General features: G+C 41.7%; 1 protein-coding gene and 1 long non-coding RNA gene across 3 annotated transcripts; both read left to right on the top strand.

Annotated features, from left to right (window-relative positions):
- Window positions 1-346: 346 nt before the first annotated feature.
- Window positions 347-2127, top strand: LOC132151591 (potassium voltage-gated channel subfamily A member 3-like). The gene has a single exon (XM_059559805.1). The coding sequence runs from the start codon at window positions 485-487 to the stop codon at window positions 2030-2032; it is 1548 nt and encodes a 515-aa protein (XP_059415788.1). The 5' UTR covers window positions 347-484; the 3' UTR covers window positions 2033-2127.
- Window positions 2128-3574: 1447 nt separating this feature from the next.
- Window positions 3575-11286, top strand: LOC132151592 (uncharacterized). 2 transcript variants are annotated; one of them, XR_009436426.1, is made up of 3 exons: window positions 3575-4275; window positions 6034-6158; window positions 10865-11286. It is a non-coding gene; the product is annotated as an uncharacterized LOC132151592 (long non-coding RNA). The 2 variants fall into 2 exon arrangements; XR_009436425.1 differs by having other exon boundaries at window positions 3575-6158.
- Window positions 11287-13410: the final 2124 nt, after the last annotated feature.

Here is a 13410-nt window from a genome sequence, read left to right as displayed (position 1 = left end):
GTGATCAAATCACAAATGTAGTCATCTCCAGATTAGGTAAAACTCAAATAACGTCAATTGACTGCTCTAGACGTTTAAAAAAGACGTTTGGTTGGACAAAAAGGAACCTCATAAAAACCTTATAGAACCTCTTTGTATAACTCTCACACTTGTGTGAAAGAGAGCGTATTTGGAACTGTTATGTTCTGTAATGTTTTGGATACTTTGTGAATGATTTGCGTCGTGCACGCAAGGCAAAACACAGCGGCGCGCGCGCGCCGAGAATCGATGCTCTTGTCTTGTTAGTCTCCGATTGGGCGAGTGGTGGATATGTGTCAGGCATATGCTCACCGTGGGCGGGAGTAGACATGTGTTTATAAAGCTCCGTGGGGCGGCGACAGTGTGATAAAAAGCAAAAGAGAGCGCGCGACAGAGAAACCCTCAGTTTACCCGATGTTAGGTAGGGGAGGCGGGTCGCCCTCTGCCGCTCCGTCTCCTCACCTGTATGGATGACCACTACAATCTCATTGATTCCCCCTCAGCCAGCAACAGAGGGACCAACGCAGACAACCACGGGTACGCGGAGACGGAGAAGGACATCATGACAGTTGTCGCGTGCGATAATATGCTGGAGGAAACCGCGGCGCTCCCCAGTCACCTGTCGCTGGATCGATACGAGCCGGACCACGAGTGCTGCGAGCGAGTGGTCATCAACATCTCGGGGCTGCGCTTCGAGACCCAGCTGAAAACTTTCAACCAGTTCCCGGACACATTGCTCGGGGACCCGAAGAAAAGGATGCGCTACTTTGACCCGCTCAGAAACGAGTATTTCTTTGACAGAAACCGACCGAGCTTCGATGCCATCCTGTACTACTATCAGTCCGGGGGGCGCATTCGAAGACCCGTGAACGTTCCCATTGACATCTTCTCGGAGGAAATTCGCTTTTATCAACTTGGCGAGGAAGCCATGGAGAAATTTCGCGAGGATGAGGGCTTTATCAAAGAAGAAGAGCGACCGTTGCCAAACCACGAATTTCAGAGACAGGTTTGGCTTCTGTTTGAGTACCCAGAGAGCTCTGGTCCTGCCAGAGGCATTGCTATTGTGTCTGTTTTGGTCATTTTGATTTCCATTGTTATTTTCTGTTTGGAAACCCTGCCTGAGTTTAGGGACGACAAGGACCCAGCTACTGTCTCTCCTATTGTAAATGGCACTGGCCCTTTTGCATCCAGCCCTTTCACAGACCCTTTCTTTGTGATCGAGACCCTTTGCATCATCTGGTTCTCTTTTGAACTGCTCGTGCGTTTCTTCGCGTGCCCCAGCAAGGCTACTTTTTCCAAAAACATCATGAATATCATTGATATCGTGGCTATTATTCCTTACTTTATCACTCTGGGGACGGAGCTGGCCGAGAGGCAAGGCAATGGCCAGCAAGCCATGTCACTTGCCATCCTCCGTGTGATCCGTCTGGTGAGGGTCTTTCGTATCTTCAAGCTCTCGCGCCACTCCAAAGGCCTCCAGATTCTCGGCCAGACTCTAAAAGCCAGCATGCGGGAGCTGGGACTCCTCATCTTCTTCCTCTTCATCGGGGTCATCTTGTTTTCCAGTGCAGTCTACTTCGCAGAGGCTGACGACCCTACCTCGAGTTTCAGCAGCATCCCTGATGCTTTTTGGTGGGCTGTGGTTACCATGACTACAGTGGGCTATGGAGACATGCATCCAGTAACCATCGGAGGCAAAATTGTAGGTTCTTTGTGCGCCATCGCTGGCGTATTGACCATTGCGCTGCCCGTACCTGTCATTGTGTCCAATTTCAATTACTTTTATCACCGGGAGACTGACGGGGAAGAGCACGCACAATACCTCCACGTTGGCAGCTGTCAGCATCTCAACTCCACAGAAGATCTGAAACAGACACAAAGCACATCCTCCCTCAGTAAATCGGAATATATGGTCATAGAGGAAGGAATAAATAGTGCTTTCAAACAGCCAAACTACTCCAACCAGAACAATCAAAACTGCGTGAATATTAAAAAGATTTTCACAGACGTGTAAATCATGTACAGTGTCAGACAGTCTTACAGTAATCACCATGATGGCAACCATGCGAATGTGAGGTGCTACGTTATTAGGGTACAACGGGGCTAAAAGCCCCGATTTGAGGGATTTTTTTTTTTTAGCTCCCAAAGTATAAGGCAGTTGAAAAAAATATTTTTACTGAATATAGATGGAGATATAAAATTTCTATAAAGTAAATGCAACAATTAGTTTGTTTTTATTAAACAAATAAATCAATACAAAGGCAGCTAGAGGGAAAACATCTGTCACCATAAGCAAATACTTTTTATATAGCAACTACTTCAGCAAATCGCTATTGCTATTTTCAGATTATTATTGCTATTTTCAGTTTATTTACTCACATATGGCATTTCATGGAGTTACAATGTAAGTAATGTTAGATTTCACATTGTAACTAGAACAGTCATATCTAATATCTATCCACTTTGTACAAACTGAACAAAATTATTTCCTCCCAATTACAGAATACAGTTAGTTGCTCTACAGGTAGTCTGCATTGTCATCTTTTACCAACATAACTAAATTTTGGCTATTCAACAGGTACTGAAATCTAAATCTCTTTTAGCAAAAATCACAAATCTGTAAGTCTTTAAATAAATTAAATAGCTGTAATGATTTTTATTAGCTACATAAATCTGAAAAACAAAATCAGACTTTTGACATTGCACACCTCATGAATCAGTACACTTCAGCAGTGCGTAGAGATAAACAGGTGTTAAGAAAGTACTGTGGTAGTTTTTGTTGCTATTTAGTGTTTTGGGAGTATGTAAATCACAAGGGCCTTTTACCCTGGGGGATTTTAGATCCGTTGTACCCTACATGTTATGGACAAGGCAGCAACTAAAAGTAACGCAGGGCGCTATTTTGGTAGAAAGGTGCCAAACTCCAAATCACTTGTTGCATTTGTCCACAGCATAAAGGATAAGGTTCAAGTCAGGGACTAAAAAGAAGAAGCACTCACACTGCAAATATTGTGCTCGTAAGTCTGCGTTTGGTATCAGTGTTAACATATAATCATCATAATACGTTAGTATTTGCAATATCTTACGTTTTGTGGCAAAGTAAAACAACCGAATATGTGTTGCTGTTAATGTGAACAAACTGAAGATAATGCTGTGTTGATCATATGTACTTTGTGGAATATATGGGTGAATCTTCAATTAGGGGAACTTTCATGCACCTAGGGTGATTTTAAAGAAAAAGAAAAAAATGTAAAGAATAGATTAATGCATCTCTTTAATTGCTTTTTCCTAATTTTGAGTGCTGAAATGCGAAATTTGCCGGGAAATTTTACAAGGAACTTAAAAACAAACAAAAGCATATATTTTTTAATTAAATTGCTATTTATGTGTACAATTTGCCAATATTTTCTAACAAAGAATTAAAGTTTTTAATAAATTAACTAATTTTCAGTTGTTGTTTTTTTTTCCCCGCAAAGAAAATATTTAATGGTTATGAAGTTATACGTTTTTCTATTAGGTGTTATCACCAAATTTCTATTCTATTATCACCAGATTTCTATTAGGTGTTATCACCAAACATTATTGTTTGTCAATTTTGATTCTGAAACAATCAGTTTCTTGTATTTTTATTAATCATGTTAATTAGCTAATAACTAACTTAAAACCTTTATTATGTCAAGGTTATTAAGTTCATGTGGTCTGTATTCCATGATATTTAATATAGATTAACATAGATTAAACAGTTTTCAACAAGTGCCCCGGTTGAAGAATCACCAATACATCTCAGAGAAGACTTCATTTAAATGCAATGAATGTGAAAAAAAAACAAGCCAAAAAACACAAAAACAGTACGTTTTGTTAATAATGTAATCAAAGCTGTGTCTGTTGAATCTGACTTGCCTGTAGCAACTGAAATTGGTTAATACTAAACGAAAACCAATACAACTTTATTTTGCGATCAAGTTATTCTGTGTGCGAAAATGTAGTCATCTCCAGATTATGTAAAACTCAAATCACGTCAAGCCTAAAAATAGAGCGTTCAGATTTCCCTCAAAGTGAGACGTCACAGCGGTTCTGAATACTGAGGGTGAAAAAAAGAGGAAGCATCTGAAAAAGTTGCTTGGATCGACGTGGAAAAGTATGTTGGAATCGATGCCTCCATGGCATGAGAGACTACGAAATGAGAAGCTGAAGACTGAGAGATCACGCCTTGAGTCCGCCTTTGATGCAGTCTCCATGGCGACTACAGTTTCCTGGGTAACCCCCATTAATGTTACCATGACATTCTCCCCCGTTGTCAGAGCAACGCTCCAGATGGTTCACAAAGCCTGACTGGCAAAATAGAGCGCGAGAATTGCGATCAGATAAGGATCTCAATCCTTTATTGGATGTATCTCTAACATTTTGCAGCCTAATAGTATTTAATATATTATGTAAAACAGCTTCTGCAAATAATTAGCATAGCCCTGGGTTTGCAAACCATCCAGAGCGGATACACTCTCACATATTTGCATTTTTTTATCTTTTACAAATGTCTGAATGTGCTCATGTGGAAAATTGCATTGATATTGATTGACAAGATGGACTGACAGACAGATGGAAAACATGCTGTGCATGCAAAATGCCAGCGTTACTTCAGTGCGCGAAGTAGGTTGTGGTGGATTGTTATTGTCGCCTGTTTCTCGGGTGTTTTCTCTTTGTAGCTGTCAAAGTGAGATTGTGTATAGGTTATGGGCTCACTCAGGCGTTCCCTATTTGGCTCTCCTGTGGAGAAAACAGGACGCGAGGTGCAGCGTGAGCTGATTACCGGAGGTTTCACGCTGACGCTCCAGTTGACGGGTGTTAGAGGCTGCGCGGCAGTCCGCCAGACACGTCCCAAGCTCTCAGTCAGAGAGCATCATTCTCATCCTGTAGACCTGCGCGGTTCAGTCACAGTCATCTGCGCTTTCCGCCCTATAGTCGTCATTTTACACTATATAGAAGTAGAGCAGCAACAGAAGACACGCACGGCTGTTATTAAATTCAGTAATAAAGAAAACAAGTACAAACATTTTTTTTAACAAAAACAAATCTGCATGTAATTTATTGCTCAATTTCACTTTCATAACACCAGATTTGTAATGCTTATTTGACAGGTATGAAACAGGTACTTGCTGACTTGTCGCTCAGTGCTGCCATCAAGTGACGCATCCATGCAAAATAAATTCCTGTGTATATCTTTGAAAGACAGGTTTAACGTCATCTAGACCCTGGCAAGAACATAAATTAATGTATCCTGTCTGCAATGCTATCTGGATGCAAACAAATTTCCCCCCCTCAATAAAAGCTTTTGCTTGTCTAGTTTTTTAACTTTTAGATGTCATGGAGCCCCAAATATCATCATTTTCATTCAAGGGACCCCCATTCTGAAATTTTAAAGGCATTTGTATAAATTGTTGTATAAAAACACAGTGTTTATACACTGTGAAAAATAATAGCATTAATGTATAAAATGTTAATTTAACTTATTAAATTAACTTTTTTAAGCTTTTAAACATTTTTTTTTTCCTGTGTTCATTATTGTACTGAACTGTAAAATCTATGAATTAATTTTCTTTATAATCACATTCATTAATTTACTTAATTTAATTATTGTGATAAAAAATCATTTAAGAAAAAACTAATTTCTGCCCGATCTATTGTTCCCTCCATATTCAGATCTTTAAACTGTTTTTCCATCTCTCTGAAACATCAAGCATTCCTCTGACTAGGAAGGGCTCGTCTATGATCAGCTGTGAAGGATGATTTCTTAATATAGTGTATGTGTGTTCGTTTGGTGCCTGCACTGACTCTCACATTTGCTAGCTGTTATATCCGAGGTGTTAACACAGAGAGCTTGCTGTCTGAAGTGTTGTGGCTTGCACAACACCTCGCAAAATTCAGGTTGACATCTTCATCCTAAGACTCTTTCCTAAAGGGTGTTTATAACTGTGCCTTCGGCAGCAAAGTTAACTGCCTTTTTCTGTTTCTTTCAAGGAAGCAACATGGACATCTGTTCACTTGAATTCTGGAGTTTGCTGATGTCAGATATAAGGCTATTTTGACAAACTGAAATACACTTTGTAAAACTCCAAAACAATGAAGACAATGGAATTCAGAAGGTAAACCTCTTGTATTTTTTCGAGATATTATTTTGCTGCCCAATATTATTGTTGTGCACTAAAATGCAGTTGATTCTTCTTAGCATAATTGTTTAACCGTAATTGTTCACATATGCTGTTAAAACAAAAGAAAATCATTAATGCACCTATAGCTCTTCTACCATTCAAACGTTTGAGGTCAGATCTTTTTTAACGTTTTTGAAAAAAAGTCTTTTAGTTGATAAAAATACAGTAAAAATGTAATATTGTGAAATGCAATTACAATTAAAAAAAACAGTTTTTATTTAAATGTATTTGAAAATTAAATTTATTTCTTTGATTCAAAGCTGAACATGATCTTTCAGAAATCATTCTAACATGCTGATTTGCTGCTCAAGAAAAATTTCTTATAATTATCAATTTTGAAAACATGCTGCTTAATTTTTTTTTTTTTTTTTTTTGGAAACTCTGATAAGTTTATTTTCAGGAATCTTTGATAAAATAAAAAGTTAAAAAGAATAGCATTTATTTAAAAATCAATTCTAAGATTATAAATGTTTCGAATGGCACTTTCGATCAGTTTTAAACATCCTTATTGAATAAAAGTATATATATTATTTTTATATACACAATTGATTTTTGGAATTGATTTGCAAATGAAATGTCCTTTGCCATGCAGAGAGAAAAAAAAAATCCTACCTTTAATGGATTTCACTTTAGATTAATATATAGTAATTTTAGCAAAACACATCTCAAATGGTGCTAAAATAAAAAAAAGTCTCAGGTTACGAATGTAACCATGGTTCCCTGAGAGGGAACGAGACACTGCGTCCTCTGAGGGGACACTATGGGGAACACCTCGCCGTGACCCGTGTCTGAAGCATACTTTGAAAAACGCCAACGTGTTGGCCGGCGACAGCCTCTGACGTCACTACCAGCGCGACTATAAATACGCGCCTGTAGGACCCGTCACTTATCTTCTTCGTGAAGCTTGCGTCCGAAGCATGGCAGGGAGCAAGAGGACGCAGTGTCTCGTTCCCTCTCAGGGAACCATGGTTACATTCGTAACCTGAGACGTTCCCTTTCAAGGGAACTTCGAACTGCGTCCTCTGAGGGGACACTATGGGGAACAGTATACCCACGCCGCCATGCTGAGGGGAGTGCAGACCAGAATCGTGGCAAACACTAAGTACCAACTCTACAGCTTTTCTCTTCACCGGGAGTCGCCCCTGGGACGGTCTGACGGCTGCCTTATGACATTATCCCTTACGGCCAAAGGCCTAAGCTACATACCCAACTTATCCTGTAGGGCCCTGGCCCGGGGTAGAGCTAAAGGCTTGGAATCACAAAGATTCCTTTAAAGGGATACGGCTAAGAGCCTGGCACTTTCCTCTACCAAGTCTTTGCCTGTCACACAGGGGCTACTGCTAGCTTTCGCAAAACTTGCCGAAAGGGCTGTCCCCACAACACTCTAGTAGCGGCACCCTGTTCTAGATAGGTATCCGAGGATACCTAGGTGGAGTGGTGCCCAAGATGAACGGGGCTTAAACCAACTCAAGAAAGGGCACGAAGCAGCAGCGCGAAGCCCTTACCATCTAGGGTTTTTAGAAAGAACGCAGAGACTAGCGTGCGAACTTACCACAATGTGGATTTCAGAAAGTGTGCAAAGACTTCACGTGCACACTTACCATAACATGGATTTACAAATACTGTTCTAAGGAGGGGCTCTTGTGGAACTCTGTCAGAGCAGCTCGTAGAAGAATGGCCTGGGAGCAGAGCAATTGGAGGCCTCAGCCCCTGCCTCAGCAGGATGCCTGCTCTCACAGAGCGTCTCAAACAGTATGTGGTACTGGAGCGCTCTGAAGAACCGGGAATCAGTCTCCCAAGAGAGGAAGACTCCGAGCTCCGAGCAGCATGCTCATAGGTGACCCTTTCAGAAAAGGGGAGCGCTGCTGAACTACCCGAGAATTGCCCACACAGCCCCCCCAAGTTGAGGGGGCTTGGGGTGTACAATAAGTACACACCGGTTGGATGAAGCCCAAGGAACACCGGGGCAACTCATCCCAAGAAAGGTAACAAAGCGGAGCGCGTAACCCTTAACATACAGGATTTTAGAAAGTGCGCAGAGTCTTGCGTGCACACTTACCACTTTACGTGGATTTCAGACAGTGCGCAAATCGTTAACGTGCACACTGACCACCATGTGGATTTGAGAAAGTACACAGGCTTAGCGTGTGTACTGAAAGGTTACCTGACAACCACAGTATGTGGGAGCTCACATTCAGAGAGGCCTGTGAAGCCTGCTACCTGATAACCACAATATGTGGGAGTTCACCTACAGAGAGGCCTAGAGAGGCCTACTATCTGTTACCAGATAACCACCTCAGGGGAAACTGAAAGCAATATGGAACTCGACTCCAGGGAGGCCTGGTGGGGCCTACTACCTGACAACCACAAATTGCGGGAGCTCGCTTTTTAGGAAACGCACAGTATGTGGGAGCTAAATCTCCAGGGAGGCCTGGTGAGGCCTACTACCTGGCAACCACAGTATGTGGGAGCTCGCCTTCAGAGAGACCTGATGAAGCCTACTACCTGAAAAAAACACAATGTGCTATTTAGTGGAACGCACAAATTGTGGGAGCTAAATCTCCAGGGAGGCCTGGTGAGGCCTACTACCTGGCAACCACAGTATGTGGGAGCTCGCCTTCAGAGAGACCTGATGAAGCCTACTATCTGAAAAAACCACAATATGTTATTCTGTGGAAACGCATAGTATGTGGGAGCTAAATCTCCAGGGAGGCCTGGTGAGGCCTACTACCTGGCAACCACAGTATGTGGGAGCTCGTCTTCAGAGAGACCTGGTGAAGCCTACTATCTGAAAAAAACACAATATGCTATTCCGTGGAAACGCATAGTATGTGGGAGCTAAATCTCCAGGGAGGCCTGGTGAGGCCTACTACCTGGCAACCACAGAATGTGGGAGCTCACCTTCAGAGAGACCTGGTGAAGCCTACTATCTGAAAAAACCACAATATGCTATTTAGTGGAGATGCACAGTATGTGGGAGCTAAATCTCCAGGGAGGCCTGGTGAGGCCTACTACCTGGCAACCACAGTATGTGGGAGCTCACCATCAGGGAGGACTGATGAAGCCTACCACCTGATAACCACAATATGTGGGAGTCCACCCAGCCCCTCATGTTGAGGGAAGCGATGCCTGAGGTGTATAACAAATACACACTGGTTGAATGAAGCCCATGGAACCCAGGGCTAATCATCATAAGAAAGGGAATGAAGCGAAGCGCGTAACCCCTACCGTACAGGATTTTAGAAAGTGCGCAAAGTCATGCGTGCACACTTACCACTTTACGTGGATTTCAGAAAGTGCGCAGAGTCTTGCGTGCACACTTACCACTTTACGTGGATTTCAGACAGTGCGCAAAGCGTTAACGTGCACACTGACCACTATGTGGTTTTGAGAAAGTACACAGGCAAGCATGTGTACAGAGAGGTTCCCAAGCATCGCAGAGGCGCTGGATCGCACGGGAGCGGTGAGCTCCAATCCTCTTTTCTAGGCGAGGGGAGCATCACCTGAGGCAGTAAATACAGAGCTTCTTGCCGTAACCACCACCTCCCCGGATGCGCCAAGCAGCCAGGCGGCCCCTCAGGGTGACCTGGCCGGACATCTATGGAATTCCCTGTAGTGCTGTGCCAATTCTTTGGCCACCTAGCTACTGTAAAGGAAACTCACAGAGATTGTTCGTTTCTCAGATGCACGCTTCAAACAAAACAGTCAATGAAGACGAAGAAGATAAGTGACGGGTCCTACAGGCGCGTATTTATAGTCGCGCTGGTAGTGACGTCAGAGGCTGTCGCCGGCCAACACGTTGGCGTTTTTCAAAGTATGCTTCAGACACGGGTCACGACGAGGTGTTCCCCATAGTGTCCCCTCAGAGGACGCAGTTCGAAGTTCCCTTGAAAGGGAACAGGCTTTCCTCCTGTTATACACACTGAACATATTAGAGATGTGGCCATTTCAAGTTTGAATCCAAGTTTTGTCCTTTCCATGTCCTTAAATGCATTTCATAGGAATAAACTTAGATCAAGTGTCAGATCAAATTCCGGAGGTGCTGTATTCATATCCAACCTGTTCTGGCACAAATTACGGCCTTCAGGTGTATGATTTGAAGACATTTTACCGAAAACAAATATAAATTGATGCCCTTTTACAAATGATTATGCATACACTTAAGTTTTTGTTTACTTAACCTTGAAGGCTACAGCAAATAGAGTAGATTCTTTTCATTTATGCTTGTAATTGTGCCTTGATTCTAAAAACTCTTGGCATTGTTGGATAACTGGAGCAGTTTTCCACCGTATTCATTTTAAGTGCATGTGTTTGTGCTCACAATGTGTTAATAATCTCCTCTAGTCATCTCACACTCGCTCTGGAGTGATATAACTGTTCTATCATTGTCACCGGAGGTGCCGCGTCTCCTTCAGTTCATTAATTAGCCGGAGACAGAGGTCGACTGAAAGGGAGAGTGAGATAATCATGACAGAGAGACATTGCAGTGCAGAGCTGTGCTCAAGTAGGCAGTATAATATATAAATGTCTTCCAGCTTGAAAGATGTGTTTCCCTCTCACTTGAGCGTTTGCGTAAACTGCTTCATTTCATCTGTCACATTCCAGCAGCGTAATACGTTTGCGTGTGTCTGTTTCTGCAGGCTCCAGGGGAGATCCACACAATGCCTAGGACTGACGACCAATAGAAACGGAGGCCATTAACCTTTCTGCTAACAAAACAGAACTGAACTCACCTTCAAACAACAGAAGATGCCTGCATATCTCTACTGCCACCTCTCATTTACGTCTGGCTGAATCACAGTGAACCGCAACACTCTAGAAGTGGCCTTTTTTGGGGAAATTCTACAGGTTCACATTTAATACAAAGAAAGCAATATGAAGAGAACTGAACTGTTGTACTGTTGGACATGAGCTGATCATCTATGACACAACTGCCCTCAATCAATCTGTTTTCTGGTGTAAATCATGTATTTACAGTTTAGCTGTTGTTGTGCCAGATGTGAGAACTATGTGGAAACTAAATCTTTCTTGCTCTTTGACCATATAAATTGTCAAACAGATATATATTTTTTTCTTTTATTGCCTATATCATCATATGATGAAATGAACAGTCTGAAGTACTTCATTCCATATACTCTCTCAAAGGTATTTAAGCTCTTCAGACACACTTAAAAATCTGTGAATGTCACTGCACAAAATACCAAGCCATGCACACTTTTCAAGCAAAACGTGTTTGTTAGGTTTTAAATGATAAAGAATAGATTAACTGTTCAAAAAGAAAATGGGACATTCAGACAAAAAACTAAACAAAACAAAAAACATTAATTTTGTAAAAATGGTGATGTCATGCACATGCAAATTATTTGTTTAGTCTATAGTTACAGTGTGCGGATCGTTTTGACAATGTTGTCATCAGTACACAAAACTTTTTTTAAATGAAAACTTTTATGCTTTTAGTGCATCAGTCTTATTCCTAAACTCTCTGACACTTTCTAGTTATCCAACATTAATTAATGTCCATAAAACATATGTAGCTTGGCCTCTTTTCAACACTGCGCTCGTTGTCTTCTGTTTTCCAGAAGAATAGATTCAATTTCACAAAGGCTCTGCCACAAAAATGAAGTAGATACAAAAAAATTAATTATGATTAAACTGAAACATAAAATATTAATAATAATATACTTCTTTTTTTATCACAAACCTGACACCTGGACACTCAGTTTTTTTTCAACAGAACTGAACTTTAAAGTCACACAGTTGAGCCTCTTCTATTGGAAGCAGCAAAACAAAACAATCTTCCCACATCTCTCATAAACTATATTTGAACATCTAAGCTCAAAAAGACAAATGTGAAAGGCTAAATATTTGTTTTATCAAGCACTAGAGTACAACAGAGTAGCATTTAGCCCCAGAAGAATCACTGAGTCTGCTTGTTTCAGATCTACAGTGATCTCATATGGCTGGGATTTAGCCAGAACAACCCACAGAGCCTCAGAACTGCATGATTTCTCTGTGTCACATGAAACAAAGAAAATATTTTGATGTACACAACAACACCACTTTATGCTGCATCATGTCATGAATTAATCTGTAAAAGAACACTTTAGCAACCATATACTATAGCAAAATCTAGAACACCCTAGTAGCCACATAGAAACACCCTAGCAACCACCTAGTAAGACTCTAGTCCCCAACAATACACCCTAGAAACCAAATACCATAGCGAAACCCTAGCAACCACCCAGAAAACCCTAGCAACTATGTACCATGGCAACACCCTAGCAATGTCCCAGAATACCCTAGTAACCACACACCTCAGCGACGTCCCTAGCAAACACATACCTTAGCAACAACCTAGTGACCACCTAGACCACCCAAGTGACCATTTAGAACACCCTAGCAACAAACCCAGAACACCCTAGCACCCATATACCATGGCAACATCCAAGCGACCACCTAGCAACCACCCAGAATACCCTGGAAACCACAAACCAAAGCAACACCATAAAGACCACCCAAAACACTTTAGCAGCTAACACCCTAGTGACCACCCAGTGCATCCTAACAACCACAAACAATAGCAATACCTTAGCAACCACCTAGTAACAACCTAGTGACCAAACAGAATATTCTAGCATGGTGGTTTTGAGTTTTGCACTCACATTTTTTATACTGTACAAACCTTGATTCACTGTCTTAAAACATGTGAAAATAAGGAAGCAGAACATTTTCTGAAGAGATTCCTTCACTGCTTAAACAAAACAGCTGAGCCCTAGCACTCTTACCGGGGGCCAGATGAGGTATGTTATGTGTGTTTATGCACACAAGCGTATGTGTCCTCCACAGAGCCTGGGGTCTTCCCCCTTTCTCTCTCTCTCTCTCTCTCTCTCTCACCATTCGCATCCCAGAATAGTGTCATTCTAGCACTGCAGTAACTCTCACTGACAGGCTATTAAACCGCTATAGATTGGACCATACGATAACCACTTTAAGTTTAAAAGCTCTGAGAGTTTAAAACCCCCTCTGGCCATGTATAAAAAGTTGTGTGCTTATCACATTCAGTCGAAACTGCCATCTGATCTGTTATCTAATTTCATGCCACTTTGTTATCATTACGTTCACAGTGTCGCAGCATACAGTGTTGGTTAATCTCCCTCCAATGTTTGCAAGTGAGTCTCTTAACATT

The sequence above is a fragment of the Carassius carassius genome, chromosome 10 (assembly GCF_963082965.1).
Source record: "Carassius carassius chromosome 10, fCarCar2.1, whole genome shotgun sequence".
Taxonomy (NCBI): domain Eukaryota; kingdom Metazoa; phylum Chordata; class Actinopteri; order Cypriniformes; family Cyprinidae; genus Carassius; species Carassius carassius.
The sequence above is the reverse complement of the archived record's forward strand: the minus strand, read 5'-3'. Positions and strand labels throughout refer to the sequence as shown.